The 27,232-nt window shown below is 49.5% G+C and overlaps 1 protein-coding gene across 1 annotated transcript in view; it reads right to left on the reverse strand.

Moving 5' to 3' along the window:
• Positions 1 to 302: 302 nt before the first annotated feature.
• The window catches only part of stx8 (syntaxin 8), a 32,673-nt gene continuing 5,743 nt past the window's right edge, over positions 303 to 27,232 (reverse strand). Inside the window, exons 7-8 of the mRNA XM_067259608.1 lie at positions 7,400 to 7,501; positions 303 to 1,094 (exon numbers count right to left, since the gene is read on the reverse strand). Coding sequence (XP_067115709.1) covers positions 1,030 to 1,094; positions 7,400 to 7,501 — 167 coding nt within the window. The 3' untranslated portion in view covers positions 303 to 1,029. The remainder of the gene's footprint in view (positions 1,095 to 7,399; positions 7,502 to 27,232) is intronic.

A 27,232-nucleotide genomic window follows, 5' to 3' on the forward strand; every position in this document is an offset into this window, starting at 1 on the left:
TCAAATGTGTGCCTTGTTTTCCTTCTAAATCAGTTCCCAAAAGTCCTGAAGTTCAGCATGTCTGACACAAGACCCTTCCCCGTTCTACAGTGGGGGGGGGGAGACGCAGACAAGATCTCTGACCTGGACCTGGTATGCAGAGTTGAACACATTCTGCAAGTTAGGAAACGCTGGCAAATCTCAAAGTCTGAAAACTCTGCCAAATTCAGGCGATTCGGTTGAATGGTAGCCTTTGAGCACCGTGTCACATTATCACCATCCTCCCGAAACCCTCGAACACAAACCCAGATGGCAGCCAAGGGTCTAGTAACAGTACATGTCATTTATTGGAAAATTACAACATACCATTAAGTTCGTTTGATTTACAGGAAAGGAAAACAGTCATAGTTAGCGACAAGGTTTGTGTTATTTGTTTTGGCTGGCATTATTCCATAAACATTATAAAAATCCAAAGACAAATCATAACATGAACATTACAGAGCAGCGAGGAAAGGTAAATATCAGAGTGAGTATTGCTAAGCCAGTGGAATCACCGTCCTTGTACCCTCAGACCACAGACAGAATTATTAAAGGAAATCAAAGTCCCATGGCGGCAGCTCCTACTGTAGGGTCACACTGCCCTCTACCCAACCAAACACCATTTAACAAAATAATAAGCTTCTCGTCTTTCGTTCGAGTGCTCAGCTTCTCATTCTGGCCTCCGTATGGCAGGAAACAGTAACAGTTCACTTACCCACTGGCTTCAACGGGCGGGCAAGGTCAACATCCAGGGACAGGAGAGAGAGAGGGGAATGGCGTCTGTGTGTGAGAATGTTTGTGTGTGCGTCTCTGTGTGTTAGTACGTGTGTTTGTCTGGCTCTCTCTCTCTGTGTGTGTGTGTGTGTGTACTGTATGGCGAGCCATGCTGTGCAAAGAGAGCAAAGTCAAATCGTCCCATCTCCCCGTGGGACCCCGGTTCACCCTCACGAGTCCTGATCCAATCCAGCAGTCTTTGGTAGCAGGCGGGGCCCCGTACACAAAGAGATGCCCTTAAACCGGCCACACAGCAACCACTATGATGGCGATCAACAGGAGGACGATCATTACCAGCATCCCTGATAGGGGGGCAGAAGACAGAGGAAGGTTTAGACAGCGGCTCACCCTGAAAGTCCAACAAGGTTCTATTAGTGCTACGTGCAAGAGGGAGTCACCAGACACAAAGGAACGGCACACCGATTCATTCTGGCCGTGCAGTTCATGGCAGAGCCACAGAATACACTCGTTTATGGAAAGTCATCATGGGGGAAGACTTGGAGATGTTAGCTGAAACACACACACACACTAACACACACTCGGTAAGTTTCCCTGAGCTACGCCCTCACAACCCATTTCCATTTTCCCCCCCCATGATGACTTCATGCAGCATACATGCAGGGCACATCCACGGACACAGATCACACACTGCGATATGCACGTGTTTCGGATTTGGCGTGAGACGGGGTAATCAATGTTTTCCACTGACAAGGACTAGCTCGCACTTCATCAAAAGCACTTTGCCCCAGAGAGACCTGACGGTATCACACATAGCTTAGGCGTTAGCCATCACAGATGGAAATCCTGACTCCAAAAAAAAACAAAAAAGGAATCAAACCCCCACATACGTAAGGTCAAATCAGCCAGCTAGTTAACGTGCTTAATGGTTGAAGAATGTCATTGTTTTTATTGTATTTATTTAATCCCTCATACCATTAGTAAGAGGGAGAGTTGGGTATGTTTGAGGAAAGGCTATTCCACCTACAGCTGTTTCGAATTCAGAAATTCTTCTGAGGTGTTGGTCGGAAAGGGGTTAGGAGGAGGAGCGTGGTTTCGAAGGGGCTTGTGCCATTTATCTCACATCAAACCTCTCTCAGACAAAGAGGTCTGAGGTGCATTGTGTGACACGGTGGTCTTCCCAAGTCATACCCCACACACACACACCCAAACGTTCAGTTTGGAAACTTTCTCCCAAGGACACGTTTACATTTACATTTAGCAGACGCTCTTATCCAGAGCGACTTACAGTAACTACAGGGACATTCCCCCCGAGGCAAGTAGGGTGAAGTGCCTTGCCCAAGGACACAACGTCATTTTGCACGGCCGGGAATCGAACCGGTAACCTTCAAATTACTAGCCAGACTCCCTAACCGCTCAGCCACCTGACATTTTCCCTTTCTCTGTCCCCTCTCGCTCCCTCCTTACAGACGCTACTTCAACGGCACGGGGGGAGGTGAAGGTTTCGAGCAACTGCGTCTCCCAGACGTCTGACGGCTGTCGACGGCCCTCCCTCGCTGACTCGGCCCGTCCGTTGTTATGTAGCGTGAACGGCTGGTATCTCCGTCCCCCGACCCACCCCGAGAACCCCCCCTGACCATTCCCTTTTGGTTTACATTTCTCTCATGCTTTGGGATTTCTCCTCGCGCATTCCCCTCGCTGGCGTAATTAGCCAGTGCGTCCGCTGGGACGGAGACGGGGGGTGATGTGGCCATGCGGAACGAATTGTCCGGTGCTCTTTGGGGAACGCATGGACCAGCACGCCAGGAGAGGAGGATGACGATGTGGCTGCCAGCGGTCCACCTCGTTACGGCGGGTGAGTCACTCTCTTGCCGGTCCACGGGAATTCCATCACATGATACTGCAGCTGCCACTCTTGCTTCGGATGTATCTACCAATGAGGATTGAGGATTGGGGCGAAGGAACGATGCAGGAACGTTTTGGTGGGTATCATATATTTCCCGCTATGAAGGGGTCTTGAAAACTGATGCTATCGGTTCAAAACGAATCAACAGTTTGGATCTTCGACCGGACCGAATGACCTCGTCTGTTTAGAACTGACATGTTAGCCATTCAACGTAAACATCAAGAAAGAAACATTCCTCCCAGCGCTGCTGGTGATGGCTCTTTAAACACCTCACAGCAAAGCAAATATACACACGCAAACTGCCCCCCAATTATCTGGGCTTCAGCGTGAAGGATGTTGAGGCAGCGAAGGAGTCCATCGACTTATCTGCCATTAAATTCAGCTTGTTGCACGCAGATATATCAAGGCTGGTCCCGAATCCGCCGAGAGCTTTGTTCAACTATTTTGGACAAATGCAACAATGGTCTGGAGACCCAATGCCTTGTAGCTAAATCTTCAAACCAAACATCAAATGTTATTCAGAAGTTAGCTAACGCCCAATCGTCTCGGTCAGGGACACCCGAGGCGTCCTCTTCCTTTTGGCTGTTGTCGTTGTGTCGCGTCTCCTTCTGACCCCCCCTCTGGGAGGGTGATGGTGATAATCGTGTTTGCAGGGCCAGATAGAGAAGGGATGCGCCATAGACGGCGGAAAGGGGGGTTTGTTGTCAGTCAATGTGACCACCCCGGAGCTTTAGAAGCCAGGCTTGGGGATACACCCTTTTCTGACAAGTCGGGAAGACAAATTACAATTGATTGGGGCGGGGGGGGTGGGTGTAATGGGGGACTTGGAAGGTGGGTGGATATTGGGTTTTACACCTCCCCATCCCCCCACAGTCCCCCCCCCCCCCCTTTTATAGTTCCTTGCCTGTGGTTCAAAGCCCTTTTTCGACCACAAAAGGCATGGCTGACCGATGACGGATAGGGTCAAGTTTTATGCTAACGTGTTTAGCGTAACACTTGTCATTTGGCAAACTGTCATCTGCTGGAGTTTCTCACACAAAACGGACAAGTTGGAATGATGTCACATTTTATAAAAACAGTGTAGCAGACGCACATTTTAAAAGACGGCCCATGTATCACGAGTAAATCCTCTAAATATATTTAATTAGCTCATGTCAGAGACGGTAACAGTCGCAAAAAGCTGCTGTTCCAACTCTATTGTTTTACAGCCCTCCAATGTTCCACTGTTGGCAGCCAAAAGCAAGTCATAAATGTGAGGTAAGCGTATGTAAACGTGACAAACCTCTGCTTCTAATACCTGGGTAGTTCATGAGCTCAACACCATAGATCCTCAGGTTCCAAATGCAGTTGAAGTTACAAATTCAGAAATTCAGCTTGGATTCTTATTCTTCACACAGAGGCCTCTGTAGATAAAAGGTCTGCATTCGATATAACAGGATATAGTTTAAGACTAAAACAAGGGCGTTCCAAAAAAAAAAAAAAAAAAAAAGGGGTCACAGCGGTGCAATTCAGCTCCACATTCTTCAATTATGTTTCTTCTCCAGCATATTACCCAACCCCCCCCACTATTCCTGTCAGAAGTCTAAACCATTCATGCTCCACTTCAGACACAAGCCACCTGCGGGATTCTGGGATTGCAGAGTGGTCCTCCTCGGGCCCAGAGGATTAGCCGGTGGAGAGGGGTCGCTCCTGAAGATGTCTGATGAGACTCTTAAGCCATGGGAAACTCACACCAGCCTGCCACAGCTCCTTTGGTACCAAGGACTAATCTGCCAGCCTAATCCCAACTGGACACTTTAAAACCCCACACTCCTCACTCCTCCACCCTCCTGAATCTAGGTGCTGGGCTGAGGGGACTGGAAGTGACTGGCTGAAAGGGGTTTACTTTCTATTACAGACGGAGCGTTTGGATTTTGGCCGGGGGGGGGGGGGGTCAATTACCTTAAATGCTTTCGAACGAGGTAAACCCCTAAACCCTGAGCCAGCCTACGAGGCTAAACCGAACTAAAAACCTACCCAAAAGTGGATTCGGTTTCTTCGACAAGACGAAACATTGCGTCGTCCTTCTCACTCAACTCCGTGTTGGACCTCTCCAGGAGGCGTACTGTGCTTGACGTGCACACATCCAGTACGTTTCAACAGGACTGAGGATGTTTCACTACGCGCCGTCGACTGCAGTGAAGCCCACCTTGCCATCAGTCACCATGCCGTGCAGCATGTGGGTCCTCCTTCTCTGAGGAGGAGTCGACCCCTACCTCCTCCGTCTTTCAGCGTGCTAGCGAAGTGTGACGGCAGGCCGGGGTCGCTGGCGGAGTTTCCCTCTCTACACCACCAGTCACGCAAAACCTTTCTAAACCAACAGCAACACATGGATGTATTGTTATATAGTAAAAAAAAAAGAAAAAAAAAGAAAAGTGGATGTTTCCTATAATTATGAGAACCATGCTTGCGATTAAAGTAAATATTTCACGTTAGAACTCTTTTTTGAAAACATTTAATAAATTCTCTAGCAGAGCTTCTGCCCTGTCTGTGGTAATGATGTCGCCTTAACGAGACAGTTACCGCGACAACTATGTCAAGTATGCACGCCTCTGTCAGTCTGCCATTCCAACCTACAGGACGACTCGAGTAAGACACAACACCGAAACCACGGCTTTAGATGAGCGGCGGTTGTAAAAAAATAAATAAAACCCTCAGAGCTCTGGAATCATAAACACGCAGGGCGAAGAAAAGAGGGGGGGAAACCTTTTCGAAAGGTTTGTGGCATGTGCTATTTTCAATTCTTCCTCAGCGCCACACAAAGACAAGTGTCAAACAAGCGCTGAGCAGTGGAGGTGGGCAGACTGAGGAATGGAGGGGGAAAATACTTTGTCGGGATGGAAGCGAGGAGGAGGGTAATTTTCCACACGCTGAGAACGCGCGCGCGCGCGCGCTGGTGCACCGGATACACAAATGTCGTTATGCGTCGGAACGCAGAAGGAGAAGAAAAAGAAAATGAGAGGAGAGAGAGAGAGAGAGAGAGAGTGAGAGAGTGAGAGGAGAGAGAGAGTGAGAGGAGGAGAGAGAGTGAGGAGGAGAGAGAGAGAGTGAGAGGAGGAGAAAGAGAGAGAGTGAGGAGGAGAGAGAGAGAGTGAGAGGAGGAGAGAGAGAGAGTGAGAGGAGGAGAGAGAGAGAGTGAGAGGAGGAGAGAGAGAGAGAGTGAGAGGAGGAGAGAGAGAGAGAGAGAGAGAGAGAGAGAGAGAGAGAGAGAGAGAGAGAGAGAGAGAGAGAGAGAGAGAGAGAGAAAGACAGGGCAGAATAAAAGCCTCCTGGGTTAAACACAATGTGCGCTTGTGACTTCAGGCGCTGGGATCTACAAACAAACCCTTAACTGGGTGCCATGGGGACGGGGGAAATGGAATTAGGCCTTCAGCGAGCTGACCTTCTCTGCCTGGCCCCAGTCTCAGCCCGCCCAGCTTTGGGGCCTGGGTCCCTGACCACCTGTTACCACGGCGCCCGGGTGCAACAATGCGGCCATCACCAGGGCAATGCCTTTTGGCGTTTAGAAGGCAAACATGGCCTGGCCCCAACCAAGAAACCTGCTCCCACATTCTCGCCCTCGCCGGCTAAATCACCCCACCCTTACAACCAACCCCCCCAACCCCACCCCATCAAGGTCGCCTTTGAGAGAAAGAAAACGAGAGGGACACAGAAAAACAGATGAAGGAGGAGAACCCTTTGTAAAGACTTAAAGGCCGAGTTAAACAAACTAAGTGTGGGGAGGGTGGGTTGTGTGCGATGGCAAAAGGCGGAGTTCACTTCCACCCTCGGCTCTGTAAACCGTTTGAACTCCCATCAAAGCCAGGGAGCCGAGCGAGGTAAGCTGACTTAGGGCCTCTCTCTCAGGCAGTCTTTTCACGGTCCCTGGAAACACCAGCGCGAGCGAGGCCGACACAGAGGATTCCAGGGGCTCTCTCTCCGAAGCTGCTAGGCTTCCATGAAGTAGGCGTGACAGAGAGACGGTCCTCCCCTATTAACTATGAGGAGTTTCCCGGTGCCAAACGCGCTTGTCTCCATCAATGTCATTGTTTCTGCTCCATTAAGCAGCATTGAGTCAGGCGATGGCGAGGGCCGGAGGAACAGGCTCTCCCTGAATGGCTCGCTGACAAATGGGGTTCTGGCAACATGCCCCTGGCCCGCGCTCGGAGCATTCACTCTGGACCTTCATCGATCACACTAATCAGATGAACGCGTATGGCCGGGCTAATGACTGAGACCTATGGATCCTTTTTTGTCATTCCCCCCCCCACACACACACACACATTCTCATGCACCATCTATGGTTGTTCACTAAGTAATGATCTTTCGAAAACTTCTGAAGAGGTTTGAGGAGTTTCGCTGCGTTGGAACACTGCATTTTCACCTTTGATGCCTCGATTCACGCGATGTCGTGGAACAGCTTTTGAGCCCTAATGGTGTGCTTACTGGAGAGTCACAGTACCTCAAAGTTAAGTGCATTCACACTTTGGTTTTGGCTCACCATGTCTTTCTATGTGGTGGAGAACTGCAGTGTTTTTGTGTGTGTGTGTGTGTGTGGTTAGGGGGCTGGGGGGGGGGGGGGGGGGGGGTGGTGGTGGTGTATTCTGATTCTTGTAAATCAGAGTGGGAAGCATAGTCTTTCCTGGGCTGCGGGGGCGGCGGCGGGGGTGGGGGTTAGAAACACAGAGCAGGGCTCATCTGAGGACAGGCGAAGAGGGCACTCACCGCACGACGCCGACTTGGTCTCCACCAGCTTCACCCGCCGCGTTTCGGTGCGGATCCTGCCGTCCGTCTTGTCCACCAGGTGTGCCAGGTCATCGATGATTTCTGAGAGCAGAGGAAGAGAGAGACGGACAGATAGAGAGAGTTATGAGTTGGCAGCAATTGGTTATCGGCCTGTTTCTTAAAGACCTCGCTAATTCAAAGGGGAGACCTCCCAACGGTTACATTACGCGCTCGCTAATGAGGTTGCCTCGACAATAAAAAAATAAAAAAATGGAAGAAAAAAAACCGTCCCTTTAATGTACAAGCAGGCGACTTTCAAAAGGAAATGACATCAGAGCTGTTGGCGGCCTCAAAGGGCCAAAACCCCCACCAGACCAAACACGTGAACGAGAGAAAGCACTCCTCTCCCTTTCAAATCTCTGCACCGCTTCCTGAATCGATTCTGGATCTAATCAGCGGCCCATGTGCTCAAGCTGTTGTCCCGCGCTCAGGCGCCGGGGTCCTTCGGTAGGAGTTCCTGACTTGAAGGCCGTCCAGCTGGAAGCCTGTGTGATTTGTAACCGCGAGTCGACGCCTTGACAAGGCGCAAACCCAACACAGGGAGGATCACTGGAGGAGACCACCAGGTTCTGAACAACGAAGCCAGGGTTTGAGGCCAAACATTAAGATACTTCTTGGACAACATAAGTCCACTATGGATAGGCCATAAAAGGTTCTAGCTCGAGACTACTCCACTTGGAGCTGACCAGATCCCTAGAAATGACACACAAGCATGAATAAATATCACAGGGAAATATATGAGCGAAAAACAGTCAAAACAGCATGGCTCATTACTCGCGTTCTGCATTAAGACTTTTATTGCAAAATCAAAACCAAATTGGCCGTTTCGTCTTTAGCGTTTGTGCGGCGGTAGATCGAGCTGTGTGGCTCGCTCTCTCCTTTCTCGTTCCCCCACCCCACCCCCACCCCACCCCCCTCCAGTCCCGATGATAGGTCCTACCCAGCAACCTTTCAGGATGAAAAACATGCTAGCAGCCTGAACAATGAGGTGGACTGTAACACGGTCAAGCAGAAACCGGGGCTAAACAGCTACGCTATTCAAATATCAACCCTTAATGTCTTACAGGAATGGGAAGCAAGTTCTCATCTGCTGACCCCCACCGACTGCCAAGTCAAACATGCAATTTTAATAAACTATGTTTAGGTCTGATGTTTAGGACATGGGGGGTCCACAATCTCCCAAATCGCCTAAATACATGTAATTTCTCCCTTTGTTAACAGCGGCTGCACAGCAGAATGCAATTTTCACCGGGAGACCTCTCCAGGTCACCCACTGTGTTTTCCTCCCAATTTCAGCTGTCTCTCCCCTCCAAAGACGTCCTGTCCGCACCAGAAGGAAACATGTTCTCACCGTGCCGTCATGACCGTTTGACGAGCGGGCCCTGCATTTGGCTGCAGTTGGACAATTAAGTTTAGCAGGGATCATCGAAAGGCTAAGAGATTGGTATGGAAGAGCCAGAGACTGAAGGGGTGGGAGAGGGGGCGGTGGGAGAGGGGGGGGGGGGGGGGGGGGGGGGGGGGGGCGGTGGGAGGGGGGGGGGGGTAGTGGGAGAGAGAGAGGAGGGCCGTGGGAGCCATGTCTCCCAGGACCATCTGCAACACTATTATTATATTAGCATCGGGCAACAATTTAGACGGGAGGTAGAGAGGAGTCGGAGAAAGGAGCGACCCGGGCGTGGGTTTCCGCCTCTTTAGAAAGTGGAGAGTCAGACGGAGTTTCTCCGGCGCGTCCCGCACGACGAGCCAAGCATTTACAAATGCCTCAAGGCAACTTTGAATCTCTCCTTGGTGAAATCAAGAAACCCAGCTGGATAACATAGAAGCTGCCCTCCGTCCCCCCCCACGTCCCCCGCCCTCCCCACCACCCGAAAAAAGGGTGCTCCCTTTTCCTCCGAAACAGGCTGTGCTTCCAGCGACGTAATTCGTCATTTCCTAGCGTAATGCGCGCTTTCGATATATGACAGCTGCTCTCTCTGGCTCAAACTGGGGCCCTATCAGCCCCACACCACAATGCAAAGCCTGTTCCAAGCGAAGGTTGTTTATTTTAAATGCTATTACGCTGGATAAACCTCCAAACCCACTATGTGGGAGAGAGAGCGCAGGCTCCAAAACACAGGCGCGCACTCACCCGGTGACGTCATCTGTCCTGCCTGCAGTTGCTGTGCACTGTCTCATGAAGACCAGACCAGACAATGACAGCCCCATGACTGTTTCATTTGCATTCAGATGCCAAAGTAGTCATCTCTCTATAATCTAGACCGGGGGAGGCATGGCGTTTGTACATTTAACTTTAGAAAAGCTCCCATCATTGCCATTTGTCAAAGATATTGCAAAGAGATTTTCACATGAAGGGAATCGATGAGAATAGATTTGAATTCATTCACTAGAGGGATAGGTCTACCGGGAGAGAAAGGCAATCTTAAATGTATTCCACTTCGCTTTATAGCATGCGGCTGATTTATTCTTTTGAAATAATTTTCCAGACTAGGTCTGGCAAATAGCGACATAAAAAAAGAAGTTCTAAAGCTCTAAAATAACAAAACATAACAAGGAGAAACGAAACCTATCAGGGAGCAGTTGATGAAAATAAAATGAGGCGTCGTTATCTCGCAAACTTATGAGTGACGAGTGAATGCAAATTGGCAGACACAATTGAAAAACAAATAAAAAAATGTTTCCAGTCTCCATGAAAGCGGCTTTCAGAGTGCTCCTCTTGCAGAGGGTGAAGAATGAATCTATCAGCATCCTAATAAGCCTAGTCTTCTCTTGTTTACACAGGAGGAACTTAGCTATGCGTCTCATAATTACCCTCACAATCCCTCCGAAAATGCAAGGGGCAATTATCAAGCTCTCTGTGGATATTTCCTTTGTCATAGTTTTTTGTTTTGCACGAAACACAATTAAAAAAAATTCAAGGCCGGTCGCTTCAGGGGATAGGAGTGGTTGTTCTCTAGCCAAGAGACAGAGCCTTGGAGATCACAGGGGTGCGTCAACTGATTTGCCAAACCTAACCTGGAAAGCAATATATATCCTGCCAAAATCTAATAAACAGGAATTATCTTTTTCTATTGCCGAGTACCACCTCTTGATGCCTTCCACTCCTCTCTGACAATTTTACAGCAGAGCAAGAAAAACACTGTCCTCCAAAGTTGATTTTTCTGAACTAAAAAGGATAACACAATATCCAACTGAAACTACTTATTCAAATGAAACCTCTACTGCCCTTTAATAGTCAACCGTGGAGATGGGTACAATGGGACCAACGTGTGAACTTGCAGTGCCACTGATCGGAGGGAACGTTTCCACGGACGTCGTGTTTCTCTGGCCCCAGTAGCCTGAGATGAGACAACCTGTCTGTTGGGAGCCATAGCGAGCTACAGCATGTCCTCACGTGACGTCAACCACCAAACACTCCCCCGACCTCGCTCGACCGACCGACACGGCGAGACCAAACCCCCCCCCCAGCCTCCCTCGCCACGTGCTCCTGGTGGGGAACGTGACAGGGCTCTGGAAGACACCAATAGGACACAGATGTTGCTCTCCCATGACATCAGCATCCCCCCTCCGTAAACCTTCGCTTCCCTGACGACTGCGGCATCTCAATGTCCCATCTCCCGTCCAAGGCAATTACACAGCTCCTCTAAACAACTGCGCTGATTGCCTTTCATTGGCCGCCAGCTTCCTGTCGAGGAGGGCTAACTAGTTAACAGGTTGATTTCCATCCCCTCTGCGTCATCTGGCCACGACCAAGACGCTTCCTCCGCGCTTGGCACACAGGGTGTAGCGTGTATACCCAGACTAACAGCACTCTGTCGCCCTGCCAAATCCTTTGCGAGCTCAGATCCTTTTCGAAAGAATTACCGCGAGCACAAGCGGCAGAATTGTTTTTGAAGTGTAGACAAGTCAGATCCACCTGTTTGGACGATCCCACCGCTTTCCCGTCGACTTGTTTGCTTGTCTGGAGGATAATGGCGTGTTACTGGTGGATTTGGAGGCCCGACGCTGCAGTGGGTCAACGCCAGCCAATCCTGGGTGTGTTGGTGTGTGCGCACGATTGGACGACGGGGGTCAATGCCAGCCGATTCAGCTGACGCTTGGTTCTGTCACTGCGTCCTAGGAGGGTCTTCCTTCCTTCTGCCTGACTTCCAGGATGTGGTGCTTGGCCCAGAGCCACATAGCGCCCCCCCCATACCAGCTCAAGCAGACGAAAAAGAGGCTCTCGGTGTCTCTACACGCACTCTGACTCCGAAACGTGAGCTGCCTAACCTAGCGCAGCCTAGTGAAGAGCTGCCTTGTAGGTTTACCCGCTAATATCACGCCAGCCCGCCTCATTTCGAGAACATCCCGCATAAAACACGTACTATTATTAGAACGTTAGAGGATGGACTGCATGAGAAGTGTTTTTTTGTTTTGTTTTTTTTACCCTTAAGCGACCAGGATAGAAGGATGCTGACTCATGTTCGCAGGGGCTGCAGTGGTTGAGGGGGCCGTGGGCACCGTTCAAGAGAGTGACACCTCTGCGTTGCTCCAGGATGTGCCATATTAACTCTGTCTGTTATTCTAGGACGCCTTCCCAGAGCAGGCAAGAGAGAAAAAAAAAGGCTTGTTTTCTCCCTCGTCCGTTCGAACGCAAAGCGACAGCAGGGCAGCTTGACTCGAGGCGATTTCTCCCGAGGCTATGACAGTGGGGGGAGAGAGTAAGCTCCCCTCGACAACTACTTTTGCGCCCATCGTCGCTACCCCACAAGTGTTCCCAATTGGCCCCGGGTGTGAGTGTGTGTGTGCATTGAGGACTGCTTGGTTGCCAAGGAAAACACGCACAGCTCACGTCGTTACTGGAACTTCACTTGGAGCACAGAGGTAATTGGACTGAGGATGCAACACGGGGCAATTACGGTATTTACAAGAAGTTGCACTTTCTTTTTTTCTTTCTTCTATCTGTCTTTTTTTTCTTCCTCCTCTTCAACGGGCGATCATTGTAAACAAACTCGCCAGAGGGGCCGTCGAGCGGGGATTAGAGGGGGCTGCGCTCTCAAAACTTGACGTTTTACAAGTTTATAAACCGACAGCAAAGCCAGTCCAACAAAGGGCCTGCCAATGCTGACACAGAAAAATAAAATAAACGACCAAACAAGCTGTTTCTGTCTCAATAAGATGGGCTTGGGTAAAGGAACGCCGGGTAAAATGTGTTATGACCAATCTGACAAACAGAGAAAGAAGACAAATAAACGATTCCACTTTCTTCTCCCAACAACCATCCAGCAGGGACGACTAGAAAGAGCTGACTGTTTATGTTTTCGCAAACCAACTTTCTATTGCTGTTTATACTTGCTTCGGAGATTAATGGGTGTATTAACGACTTGAGTCCTGAAGGGGATCGAAAACCAACAACAGACGTCATTTCTTACACGAAGGACGAAGAATCGAATGAAGAGTCGACCGCAGAATGTGAACAATAACGATAACAAACACCGGGACTGTAAACAGAAGGCACGGCTCCCCTCAGCAGAGCCCATCGATCGCTCCCCGGAGCATGTAGTTACAGTCAGGGTGGGGGTCCATGTGCTTGTGAGTAACAGGCTCTCATGCCGCCCCCCCCCCCCCCCCCCCCCCCTCCCCCCTCAGGAGCGGTCATCAGTGAAAGCATCCCGGCGCATTGCCGGCATCTGGCGCTCAGAAGTGCCTCGACACATGTGCAGCGATTAGTCTCACGCCCGGATGACAGGGCCCCTGCCCCCTATGAATCCTCCGGCAGGCCAGAACCACGGGGGCTCCTCCCCGCCACCTCCACCTCCTCCACCACCGATGGGCCGCGTCACGCAGACCCCAAAATGGATGGCTGCTTGACAAATGGCTGCGAGGCGGTGGAACCTCCCATCGAAAGAACGCGCTTCAAAGCCGAGCAGGGTCGGGGCGGATTGGGGGGGGGGATCACCGAGGTGGTAGCCCAATCGATAATATCTACTTCACCTTGAGTGTGTGGCAGCAGGAAGTCAGTTGAATTATGGGAAGGCGGTGGCAGGATGTGGGAGGAGCTAGTGGGGTGTTGACCACACCACAGGATGAGCAGGCAGTGAGTTATGATGGCCCTGTGAGGGGCCGCGGCTGTCCAGGCTGTGATGAAATGATTCTGCCAGGGTTCACGGAGGGGAACCCTTAAAATAACTCACTTTCACTGAACGGAGGGGGAATCTGGACGGATTTCATGAGGGGAGGGCATTTTCTGAAGTGGAGAAAAAGGATTCCCAATGCTCTGTGTCGAACATGGATCATCTGTTAGGATTCCAGAAAAATACGTGTGTGCGGTTTTTGATGAAGGAAAACACGCAAACAAGATGCATGTCTCAAAAAGAAAAGAAATAAAGACAAAGCGAGACAAAGCGAGAGAAACAAGAGAGAGTGAGAGGGGAGGGAAAGGGCATGTCCGAGGTGCAAATAGCAGCCTCACTCATTCAGGATCCCGCACATCATTTCTGCTGCTACTTGCTTCTTTTGGGGTTGCCAGATTCACCAGCATCCCCCCTCTACAACCCACTCATGGCCAGGTGCCACTGAACAATGGCTCCATGATTACCATGAGGGTGCCAGCAGAAGGGCCAGCCGGCACGAAGCGGACCCTTCGTCACAAAGCGACTCAACCACGCATCACACTCCATTACCCGGGCAATCCAACGGGAAGGCGATATATTGAAAACAAGGGCAAAAAGATTCCATCGAAGATTGACCCGTTTGCCTGGATGGGTTTCAGAGGCAGATTCATTTTCTAGAACCTGGCAACCTCTTCACTTTGTCACGGGACACAAGTACTGTTGAGCAAAAAGACCCTGTTGGTGTTGTCACAGTGATGTGTAAACACAACCAAAGGCGGCAATGTTGCGATTTTTCACTAACAAAACAAATCTGGACTAATTTATCCTCCCTCATCAACTAAAAAGGTTCACTACTGTGAGGAGGTTAGCCAGCTTCCCGGCAATATGCTGACTGACTGACTGTTCAGAGTTATGGAGAGACTTTGATCTGCACGCCAAACCCTGTTTAACTGTGAACATAAATGCGCACACACACACTATTCCACCACCGGATGTGAGCCGCTTCCGACGGGCCCAGAGTGAAGGAGAAGAGTCATCATATTGATCTCATCCCAACGACAACTGGAGAGGAACAGAGGAGCCGGGTGAGCCAGGACGGAAACGTTCCGGAATGGAAAGAAGATTCCAAATCCAGCTGTTGTTTATCTCCATTCAAACCCTGAGGAATGTGGCAACGTAAAAAAAAGTATACACATTTCAGCTTTGGGTCTGGGTGGATAAATGCGCTTTCTGCCTCATGCCCAATTTAGCACGGGTCTCTTTGGATTCGAACGCGACCTGGGAGGTTGGAGCTGGGTCAGAGATTGAAAAGGTCCGGGCATGGGAGTCGTCTTGGGGTCATGCACTTCGCATGAATGCCCTTTAGAATGGGGCCTGACACATCATTGTGGGGCTCTAAGTCCTGAAACTCAGTTCATAAACCAATATCCAGTACACTTCATCAGTATTGTGAACTAAGTTCAAGGTTTTGATCGTGTCTGAGTAGCTTACACAGTCACAAGGTTGATATTAATTGCTTGAAAAAGATAAGATAACGGCAAATCATCAAGTCATCCCCCAGGACTGCAGTGCTAGTATAGTGCTTGAGCGTTTGACGGATGTCGTCCGACTCATGTTCGTTGAGATGATGGGAACTGGTTATTGTGGTGCCTGAGGAGACTTCACACTGTAGCTAGAACTCTCACTCAGCATCGAGACAGAGAGGGGTTTCAAGGTGGCATAAAGACTTTTCTTTAAAAAAAAGAAGAGAGGAGAAATAAGAAAAAGAAAAAAACAAAACATAAGTGGTGTGTGCGTGTGTGTCTTGGGAGGCTATTTGTGCTGTTCAAATCTATGCCAGAACAAATGGTATGGCATCCGTGTGCCTGAAACAACTTCCCATCTACAGAGGAAACTAGACCGCCAGCTGTGCAATGGTGTTGTAGCCACCATCAACACACAAGCACGGAGCAATGAGAAACCCTCCAGTACGCAGAGCTCGCACACACACACACACAAACACACACACACGGGGTATCCTGATTGGCTGCCACCCCGCCCGCTCTTTCTCACCCAAAACACACGATGAGGAGGTGGTGATCGTTTATGATGAGGGAAGCCTCCGTAGTCATTCAACAAATCGAAATGCCAAACACGCAAAACACCAACAGCAACAAAAATGATCGAAAGAATGAAAGCAGAACCCACAAGTTCTTCAGGACAGTCTGAGCTGACATCTCTACTGCCCACTAGTGGTGAGGTGTCTCAACGACAGCCCGGGCTGAGCACAGCCGTGACAGGAAACATCAGCCTTACATCAGGGCAAATGAGCTGAGAATCAAAACGACATTGTAAGGCCACGGCTTGAAAATTCAACCGGTCTCACGCATTGCATGTCACGGTACCGAAACCCCACAGATCTCAAGGCAGAATCCACCTATTGAACTATGTCATGTGACCTGAAGTGGTTGAACTTCATTATCAGTCACTCCATCACATCAAAGTTGCAGTTTTGGCCCAGCGGCTGGCACAGAAAGAGGTAGAGAGGGAGGGAGGAAAGAAAGAAATAAGAGAGGTAAGATAAGTGTCGGCCTGGCCCTCTGATGTATCTGTAAGGACTTTGTCCTCTTCCCCCAGCCAGTATCAGCCACCCTTCTATCTGGAGCCCCAGCCAATGACCCCCAGCCCTCTTCACACAAGCCAATCCACATGGACATGCAGATGATGTTGTTATCTTAGATAGAATAACAGGTCCTCCAGACGCTCAGCGGTGATTTATACTCGCGTCGAGAATCGGCTTCACGATGTCGCAATGAGAAATTGTTGAGCGTTTGACAAATTGCGACATCGTGAAGCCGATTCTCGACGCGAGTATAAATCACTGCTGTGTGTCGTATCAAAACCTAGTAAGTATCCTTCAAAAACCTCTCTGGCTCTTTTTTTTACATTAGCAAGCACATCGACCGTGGGTAGGAGACGTCACCACAGCAAACCGGACTATAACGGTCAATGGTATTAAAGCCCAAAACAGATGAGAATGATTCGATAGCAGATCAAAAGAGGGTTCTCTCCCTCTCTCTCAGGGGCGTGTTTATTCAAGCGTAGCAGATCTGAGACGTGCGACGCACATAAGACGAACGGCGGCACACGCACTCGACGTGACAGCCTGAAAGGGGGCCTCATTTGCGAGGCAAAGTCTGGGTTTGAAGCCGGCGGACATTCCGCTTAATCTGTGTATTCAGAGGATCCGTTTCACAAAAGGAGGAGACCATCAGATGATAGATCAAATAGACTGGACACAAAGCCTTCCATTTTTTTTTTATATATAAAATGAAAAAAGAACTCCTTTGTTCCTTGGTAGACAAAAGTCCCATTGGCCATGTTCTCATCTGCTTCAATTGAGAAATACGATTACAGCGTTTCACTGCCGTTCGTCGCCGATGGGGATCGGAGTCGCTAGCCCAAATATTACACATGATAGCCATCGCTCATGTCGTTTAAAAACCTGATGACCGAGGCAAGTGACTCATCGAAATGGATGACTTCAGAAACTCGGGAGAGGAGCTACGCTACATGACTCCAATTATCTATGCAATATCAAAGGTCAGGTTGGGTGGCGGTGGGGGGGGGGGGGTGGGACAAAAAAAGAAAGAAAGAAGAAGTTTAGCCTGTATATTAAATGGGTAATAAAGGAGGACCGCTTTCATTCTCCACAGACCCGTTAAGCTGTTAAAGGCACTGGTTCCCAGTGAGAGACTGATGACTGAGAGCCCTCGATCACATCCTCCGTGTGTTCCCCTATGGAATGTCGCACTTCAAAGAGCTCAGCCATAGACGCTAATGCTAATGAAGCATTACTCAATTGGAACATGTAGTCTCTCTCTCTCTCTCTCTCTCTCTCTCTCTCTCTCTGCATTAGCTGTGAGGAACGGCTTGTAATGGGTCCCTGCTGTGTTCTCCGACTGCCTCCTCCACCTCCCTGACTCTCCTGACTCGCCTGGTGCATTAAATCAGTGGAAAATGAGCGATCCTCCAGGCTCCCTCGCCTCAGCGCTATTACACGGTGTATCTCCGCTCCCCCCGGGCGTACGCTCTGCGGCCCTCGCTCAGGGTCCTGCGGTGAGGTCATAGGCGGCTCCGTCACCTCCCTCTCGACCGGGGGCGGCGGGGCCTCGGTTCCTCCTCGCGTTCGCCGCGACCCTACCACGAAAGCCACGGTGCAGCCGGCCGGCCTGGGCCCCATGTGCCACAAACATGGCCTGTGCCCTCCCCACCTCCCGCCCACGGGGGGGGGGGGAATCCCTCTCCTCAGACGAAGGGGTGATCTTTCCCCCCCCCGCCGCTCGTTGGAGTGGGGGTCCACGTCAGGGAAGGGTACTGCTAAGTAAGTCGTTCCAGTCATTACGTGGGGATGACCCGCGCTGCCCTGGAGGGCCTGTGTGCGTGGGGGTAGAGAGGGGGGGGGAGGGGAGGCGTTACCCCCGGGGGGACCTCGATTACGTTGCAGCTGGGTTCCTAACCGCTAAGTCAACAGAGTGGGAGACTTGTTCCTGCCGTCACTCAGGTTAGCCAGCGAGGCCCCCAGGTGGGGCAGCCGAGCTTTTGCTCCACTTCGAGGTGCTCAGGGAATCCTTTGGCCTCTTCCTAGGGAGCTGCCAGCTAGCGCTGCAGCCTGTCCCACCACACATGGCAAACACACTTTCCCTCAGCGGGGCGGCGTGCGAGGGAAGTTCTCCAGGGGAGAGTGACGCAGCGATGCGAAGATGTTGAGGCCATTTTGGCGTAAAATTATACGCATACCACAGACGTAAGGAAACTTTCCGGCAAAAAAAAACAAAACAAAACAGGTAACGTGGTGACATGAGTATGTGAACACAATCATAATAGCCGTAACTCCTTCATTTACGAGTAGCACTAGTGAAGTAATAAGGACAGAACACCCAGGTAGCAGAACGGACAATGCAGACACTCCGGAACATTCCAGTTTTCACTTCAGCAAACTCCCAATGCTGATCAAATATAGCAAAAGCACCGTTAAGGTTACTGTTCAGTGTTGGTATGTGTTTTCATCAAGATTCTTTGTAGGCGACGATGACCGCATTTTCCAAAAAATCGAAATAAAATAAAGGGAACAATTCAAAAACACTTTTCCACATTCATGCTTTTATTGAAGTCCAATTTCGGCTTGCATAGAAAACAATGGCTCAATCCTGTCACTGAAGTGTGAGTGATTATCAGACCAATGCCACGATACTGGCATGTATGTGGTCTGAGAACAACCACTGTAAACCCATAATGCCGGCTAAGTCCCTCTTAATGTCAGCTAAGACACTTTAAGGAGATGGATTACTCTAAGGCACGGTCATGAGCCCAAACTCTCAGCAACACAATCCAATAATGTGCATTTCCAGGAATTGTCTCACCACCAAACAACATCAAAACAACAAAACTCTGAAGAGGTGGAGAAGAGCCAGCGATATCATTTGTTTATCTCCTTAGATACAAATGTTATTTTATATTCAACAGGTTTTTTTTCCCGCCAAGGATAAAGTGCCCAGCTAATAGGTTGAGAAAGAGCATGTCACTGTCTGGCTATCTATGTGTTATTGCTAGAGGCAGCCTCTCCCTCCCTCCGTTTCTCCTCTCCTCCGTTTCTCCTCTCCTCTGTCTCTCCCTCTCTCCCTCTCTGTGTGTGTGTGTGTTTTGAGGACATCTGGTTGTGATCTGGGGCCACGGCAAGAAAACATATGAGGTGCAGATGAGCTAGGGCAGGGCGACACCTCGGTCCAAGACGACGGGGTCTTCCCCGGCCGGCTGCCGCTGCGTCTTCTTGAGAGCGAGACAGCACGCGTGTGCCTGCTCAGAGTATCCACCTCGCCCCGCACTTTCGCCACGCCTAAAGGGCATTGGGTGGTCTTCATTCCCCCGTTAATAACTTGTCGAGAAGCTGTGTCGAAGGCTGAGATGGCGGGCGTGCGAGTGAGTCCCAATAACCCCTTTTAAATCATTCAGAGGCTATCAACTATTCTATCAAGTCTTTTTCCATCTCTAAAACCTGGGACTCTCAGCTATCTGATATAGCTCTGCTTACTTAATTGCTGACAAAAAAGAAGGATCAGGGACGAGATGTGCACTTCTAATTGTTTACCGAAGGTTGTGTTGTTAGAAACGCTGAGCTAAATGTGAGATACGGGAGTTGAATAGCCTTGTGATGGAGGGGTTTTGTTTAGCCATTTGAAGCACAAATTGCCACAGAAAAGCTTTGCTCCACCGTTCTCTTTGCAGACTCAGGGTCATTTGATCCACAGAGAACTGTGGCAGCCAGCCCTGAAATCCCTTACCTAAGAAGAAAAAGATTTCTAACTAGGTAAACAAGTAGGACTGTTTTCTGATAAAACCATCAACTCTCCCAAACATAATTTCTACTCTTCGGTGGAGAGAACCAACTTATTAGAAGCTCCGACACGTTCTTAAAAGGATAAATGAAACGTTTCAAAATGGTTAACCGCCGGTGCAAGGCGCTTCATTCCTTTGGCGTGTTTTGAAAACAGCTCTCTCTCTTAATCCGTCATCTCATTCATATTCAGCTGCAAATGATCAGGTCTTATATCCACACGCTGCTATCAGCCGCTGTCGTGAATGTGCCACCACCTGCCGCCTGTCTGCCCTGGGACTGCTGACACTGTTGGCGCCAATAAACATTTTTTTGCAGAATCAAACTGTCAAAATGGTTCTATTTTCAGACACTTGTCCTTTTCATGAAGAAGAATCCAGCAATGGGGAAGGGTAAAACTTAGTACTGCTTCGGCCTACCTCACAGATGCTTCATGGCATCTATGGGGGGAAAATCTGATGGGGGGGGGATGATTTAACCATCGAAGAACTATAGCTGCCTTCCTCCTAACTCTGAGAGACAAAAGACACGAAAGAAACGTCCACCTCTTTAACGGAACTGTAGCAGGAGTTGAACAGTTACACGTGCGCACTGAAAAACAAGGGATTGCACGGAGCCCATGAGCTGCCATCAGCCCTGGGATGATCCTGCAGATTCTCCATTTGACTTACAAGCAGGCCGTGAGATGGGCGCAACAGTGACACTATATCAAAAACAAAACACGACTAATGCCCCTAACATGTGGGGAAGCGTTGATCGATGCCAGATATGACCAAGCTGGTTTTCTGCCCTCGCTAAATAACCCAGCAGGGTGTGCGACTGGGTTCAGCCTTCTGGCCTCCAGCCAGGAGAACCACATAAGGAAACATTTAGTATATGTGGCTTTCATATACACTTCCCACTACTCATAGTAGTTGAGGGACTCGCATACTCAATATCTTCTCGGTTCACATCACTCGCTGGTTGAGGTGCGACACCACAGCAAAGTCATTCCCCCGGCTTTGAGCGGTAAAGAGAAAAGGCCTTGTTTATCTCCACCGTTATGGATCATTGTAAACTCCTTAGCACATGAATTATGCACGCCACCGAGCTCTAACATCCAGTTGTCATTCACTTTTATTGTCACCCTGACCCCTTCGCTTCTCCGTCAGAAACCCCTCGCAAAAGGAGCCCCGGAGGAGCCCGACTGAACCGTCCGCCCGGCGACGCTTGACAGCCCCTTTACAAATGAAGGCCTCGACTGTCATTCCTCAAATCGGCGCAACAAACCGAAGCCCTGTAAAAAAAAAAAAAAAACGACATCTGAACTCAAAAGAGTGCATCAGTCCCGCTGAGAGGTAAAGCAAGAGAGGACTTGATTGATGAAGCCACCTTCGGACGGGACCCCTTTTGAGTCGCCGCATGCAAATGAGCTCGCTGCCCCTGACGGGGAGCCATTCATCACCCCCCGCGGTCGCAGGCGTGACCCGAATCCACCCTTCGCGTCATTGTTAGCTCCTCCGTTTTCACACCGCCAGGAGCGGCACAGAGGTCTGGCTGGAGACAAACGCCTGAAGAGGACGCCGGTGGAGTAATGGAACGAGGGGGAGACGGTTCATGATTGATCGTGCCCTGGCCCAGATCAGTAGGATGCTGCTTTAATGTTATTAAACTTAGAATCAGCCGCTCTATCACAGGGAAGAGTTGTTCGTGGCAAATACATTCTGCTTTAGTGGGGAGAGTAGGCATGGGCTGTTCCCTTGCCTTTCCAGCAAGTTGAAATGTACACTCGCTTGACAAGTCTTCTTTTTGTGGCTGAGGGATGACGGTAAGATGAGTACGACGCTGAAAAGGAAATGTGCCTTTTGTCAATCAGACATTGAATAGACGGGCCGTGAAGAAACAGCTGTCCTCTCGACCAATCGTGCGTCTAGAAAGTATGCTTGAAACCTATGAGTCGACAAGCTGGTAGGATCCCAGGGCTCGTCACAAAAGATCTTTCCATTTGACTCAGAACACAGAGAGTCACAATCACCGAATTCGGTCATTCAACACAGACTATGAGAGCACAGGGGTGTCAAAATATCAGCCGTGACTTGAAAAGCATCGGACTTCCTGGAAGACCAAATAAGGACATGGTCAGTGACTGCCAATGTACAGGAGGAAGAAAGAATAGAAAAAGCCTTTCCCAATTCAGATCAAATCGGTCTGTGAGGAAAGCATTTTAGAGTGAATGTCGGTTACATTTGATAAGTAAGTATTAATATAAGTAGATTAGTGAAGTATGCTTCATTATGACCTTTCAACGAACGAATGAGAGCAAGTGGAAAACAGAAGCAGTAGCAATTAACTTCGTACATCCAAAGAACACAATGTTCGGTCAGCTGTGCCGTGTTGTATTTACATGAATGGACCTCTACACGTCAGGGAAATTGAGCTGTTTCAAAATGGAGGAGATAAAAGTGTGTCAAAACACCAGCCGCTGTTCCAGTCCTTCCCTTTGGCCCGCATCCATTTCCCAGTGACACAAGACTGAGCCTCCTCTCTGACGACATCACATTTCCGTACGTCGCGTGCCACACCCAAAAATGCAGTGCTTCCACCCTCGACGGCAGACCGGGCGAATCCGAGGAACGATAAATCAATCCACGAACCCACCCTTTGCCGTCGAGCACCAGAACTATTAGCGGTGTTTATTTGCTCGTCGGACTGTTCCTCTTAAGTGTGACCAAGTCGAGGGCTCTGTTCTCCACGGTGGGCCGTCACACTGCTGATGTCACCGGCCGCTGTTTATTTGGAAGTCATTAGCAGGAACAGTACAACCTCTGCTGAAGTAGGAGCCAATCAATGACCTAATTATTAGCGAGAAACACAGTAATCATTGAGTTCCCATGCCAGTCCCCCGTTACGGTGTGAAAGACTGCGCGGTATGGAAGACTGTGTTTATCTCCTGGGCTGAAGGTCAGTCGATGAAGTAAAGTGAAGTTCCACTTCTGTGGCTAATAGATGAACTTGGTTTCATTGTTGTCCACGGACACCTCTCAGAACCCTGCACATCCGACCGGGACCCAGTTATAATGTGGAGAATGAGTCAATATCACGCTGTTTGCGAGTGTGAGACATAATGTTTGACTTGGGTGAGATCCGATGTATCAGTTAAAAGCGGCCTTCCCTTTGGGGTTTTGACCACAGACGCCTTTCCAGAAGGTCTTAATCTCAATCAAGTTGTGTTTCTTTCCGTCCGGCATGAGCTCACTTTGAACAAAACATTGTCTCCTCCTCCTCCTCCTCCAAAAAAAAAAAAAAAAAACACACAAAAAAAGCAAAGATACGGGTTGCCTAGCAACAGTGAAACCCGCCCGTGACTGTTATTATCAAAACAAGAACCGGGGCAGGACAGCGACAGGTCACGGGGCCGGGGATATTCGATGTGCGATCCGATTCGCCGGACCGTTCTCAAGCCCGTGGGTCTATTTATAAAATAAAGATGGAGTTGGAGGAAAGAACACGGAACAAACCCCAACGCCGGTGACTAACTCCTCTGAAAGGTTTATGTGTGAAGGGAAGCTCGGAAGGCCGACTCTTAGCTGGAAAGTCCTGTTGATTAAATAACATCTAACGACCAGAGAGCGAGTGGAAAAGAGATGAACTCCTCCATTCATTTGATCAGACCAAGCCGAGCGAGGCTTGATTCCTAATGGAGCTTGCAATAAGCAGACATGGAAATAAAAGCCTCCCTTTCTCCATGTTCGGACTAACCGATGTGTGGGGGTTTGATGGAAAGTCGTCTTTAAAAGTTTCTTTCAACGTCTTTCTAAGGATACTTCCCATAGCAGAGCCTTGAGGCTAGCCACCGAGACTATTAAAGTTTAAACCCCTAAAAAGTTGAAAACTTTTAACAAGACTGACTGCCTGTCTGTCTGTCACTCATAAGCCACAAGCCTCTGACAGGCGCTGATGTCATTGTTACAGTTTCGAATCTGAGAAACATCAACACCAATAAAGTCAAACAAGGTTGATTCTAACGGCAAAAAACCCCCCCGTCGTTTTGTTGATGTAGGACATTTTACTTACACTCCGAGGGCTATTCTCTGCCACATTGAATTTGGAAATGAAAACAAGATTGTCTGGCCACGTCATTGTAGAAACGTGAAAATGTCCGTTGACAGCGCCCAGCACACAATACGGTACGGGACGCACGGAATGGGATTACGATTCCCCTTTCGGAGATGGCAAACTTTCCACATGGGCATGCATGTCAGGTGCTCTAACAGCGAATCAGGAAGGCAGCTTCCTCAGTTCTGCCTTACTGTCCATAACGAGCCATCGTCGACCAGGGGAGGAGGGGAGGAGGGGGGCGAGGGGGGGACCTCGGATTATTTTCCGTCGCTTGAGCGGGGTCACATCCACTGTCGACCTGAGCCGAAGTCACTTCCTGAAAAGGAGCCTGCTGCAACCTTCACTGCACTCAGGTCAGGGCCTCGCTGCGCAGCCACATCACTAGCAGCCTAATCTATTTATAGGAAAACAGCGCCTACGGTACCGTGTGGGATTGAGGAAGAGGGAGGGGGAGGGGGAGAACCCTAAAAGATGGAAAAACAGAACACTCGAAAGGACGGCAAGGTTAAGCACCAATTGTCAGAACCGACGAGGAGGCTTGCCTTTCGCCTCTTTAGAACTTTAAAATCAATTTTTCCTGTCGCTCCGACGGCATTATCCTATCCTGTTACTTTTCACGTCGTCGGTTTTGTCATTTAATACAAGTAAGAAATGCAGCACCTACAAAGCTGTCCTTCGCTGTGATTCCAGTAATTTAAGTACGACGCTGGAAGAAAAAACACATTCCAGGTTCTATTCCGTGAATTCAGAGTTTGCAGAAAACATTCAACGAACCTTGGCGCCTCATAAGAGTGCTCTGTACCACATCGAGCACAACTCCAAGTCTAGCGTATGTATTAAGGTATACCGAACTGTAATGCAAAGGATTGAAATGCTTCAAAACGCGGAATCCACATTCCTGAAATGCCTATGGTGGTGTGTGGACTCTTCACTATGGCATGGCCTACTCAAGCAGGGGCTCCAATAGACTCATGCTAATGCTGTAGCCCTTTAAGCTCCCCTTGACAGGCCCCGTGGGGCACCAACACCCCTAAATCAAGCCTGGGAACTTCAAGAGCCTCGACAATCAGCAGGCTAGCACTGTTTGAAGTCGGTCTGGCTCAGCGCTCGGGCCCTGCGTGATATATTCTCTTTTTCCACCTGTCCCACACTTAGGGGGAGCTGCCATCTTCCACATAACTCACCGCGAGGAGGAGGAGAAGGAGAAGAGGAAGACTAGAGCCCAGAGGACTGGTGAGTAATGGCCCGGCATCAGAGGGCCTTGCGAACTCGAAGCCGGGCTGTAAATTTCGGCGGGGAGCCGGTGGAGAGGGGTCAGATGTGAGGTGTTGGAAAGGTTCTCTGAGGGGGCCCCACCCCCACCTCCATCTTCCTCAACTTTTATCACCTCTCTCCAAGACTCGCAGGACAGGTTTATACTACCTATTGAGTCTTGACCTACTATGTACTCTGATATGCAGGCTCTCTCCAGGTTTGTATAGTGACCTGACCTACAGTGCTATGATATCGTATGCAGGCTATTGTGTTGGGAATTGCCAATAGCGAGTCCTAAATACGCAGGTGGAGTAATGTGCCCTTTCCTAAAACTCGTATTGACGAGAGGTCGGGTTTCCCTCTGGCTTAACTCTTGGCCTTAAAAACAATAAAATGTAAAAGCAAAAAAATTATAATAAAAAAAATCACCATTCTGGGGAACCGTACATGAGAAGAGCAAAAGTCACTTCCTGTTTGAACTGAAGGTGCCATTCCACCGCTCGTACGTTTCTCCATGCACCGCTCCTATTCTCATTTAAGGCTCGCAAGTCGCCAGTTGGGACCCTTGCTATTGGAAAAACTGACTTTGCGCGTTGAAAAAGATGAGAAGATGGAGTGAGTGTGAGGGCAACAGTCCTTTGCCAGCTCAATAAAGGAAACAGGAGAGGAGAATGGGCAAAAGCAATCAAGCAAAGCCACTCTCTCTCTCTCTCTCTCTCTCTCTCGCTCTCTCTCGCTCTCTCTCGCTCTCTCTCACTCCCTCCTTCTCATTGGAGATCAGAGGAGGCCCACGTTGGCCAATAGTCTGGAATTCCCAGCAGAAGGGAATCTCATTTGTTTCCAAGGTCATTCGTTTGCGTAACCTCCGAATTTGTCGTGGTCCTCTGAGGACCGAAGCCGCACATGCTTTGGAACAGCTCCTCGTAGACCAACAGACGTTTTATTCAACGCAGCCTATGAATATTCATGTGAGCACAACTTCAAAAAACACTTTGGACGAACCGCTCAGTCGTCAGATTTAATAAAGGATAGTATAGTGAGCCACTATACGCCACTGGGATATACAACGATTGGCCAACTCCCCCTTCCTCCTCCAGATCCATCCAGATGATTGGCCAACTCCCCCTTCCTCCTCCAGATCCATCCAGATGCAGGACTTGACTTCCGTTGGACGAGAATCTCAGCTCTTTAGGGGGGGAAACACCAATCATGTCACCACTTTTCTTTCGCTGCCCGCGCAGGAGAAAGAAAAGCACAATTTAGCCCAACGACCCGCTAATGACAGTGCTCCAGGGACTGTGGCATTGTGGTGCACCTCCACCAAGCCAAGAACAGCAAGTAGGAACTAATGAACTCTCAGTCCTGCATTCCTTTAGGGGACTGATTACTCCGCTGCGCTCACGGAGAATGACACTATTCGGCCCGTCTTGTTCCTCGTCTGGTTGTCCTTTGACTATTGTCGCTTCTCTGACAAGGCAAACCAACAGGACCCAAGCAGAACTCCTCCGACTCATTTTGTTCGACTCAAAGTGCAGTTTATAATGATGGCTTTTTAATTACTTAATTACACCCATTACAGTTCAAATTCCAGGAACTCTCACTCTGCACATGCAAGAGCGCGTGTGTGTGTGTGTGTGTGCGTGCGTGTGAGAGTGAACAGCTCAGGTATGAGTGTGTGTTCTGACAAGAACCGCATTAGCGGGAATACTGATCTAATACTTCTTTCGGGGGAGACGAATGACCAACCCCGGCAAAGACTCCGTCTCGAGTGCCTGTGTCGGCAGAGTCTGAGGGAGGTGATACACTCTGGCTTGCTGTGATGGAGTTATTTATGGGAAACCGTCCCATTACCTCAGAGCAGATTGGATTTCAGGGCTCCAGGCACTTGCTCTTACCACAATGCATTAAAGCAGCGGGCGGCCGGGCGCTCACGTTCCTCTGTGCGGCAGATGACGGCCG

The sequence above is a fragment of the Osmerus mordax genome, chromosome 21, assembly GCF_038355195.1.
Source record: "Osmerus mordax isolate fOsmMor3 chromosome 21, fOsmMor3.pri, whole genome shotgun sequence".
Taxonomy (NCBI): Eukaryota; Metazoa; Chordata; class Actinopteri; order Osmeriformes; family Osmeridae; genus Osmerus; species Osmerus mordax.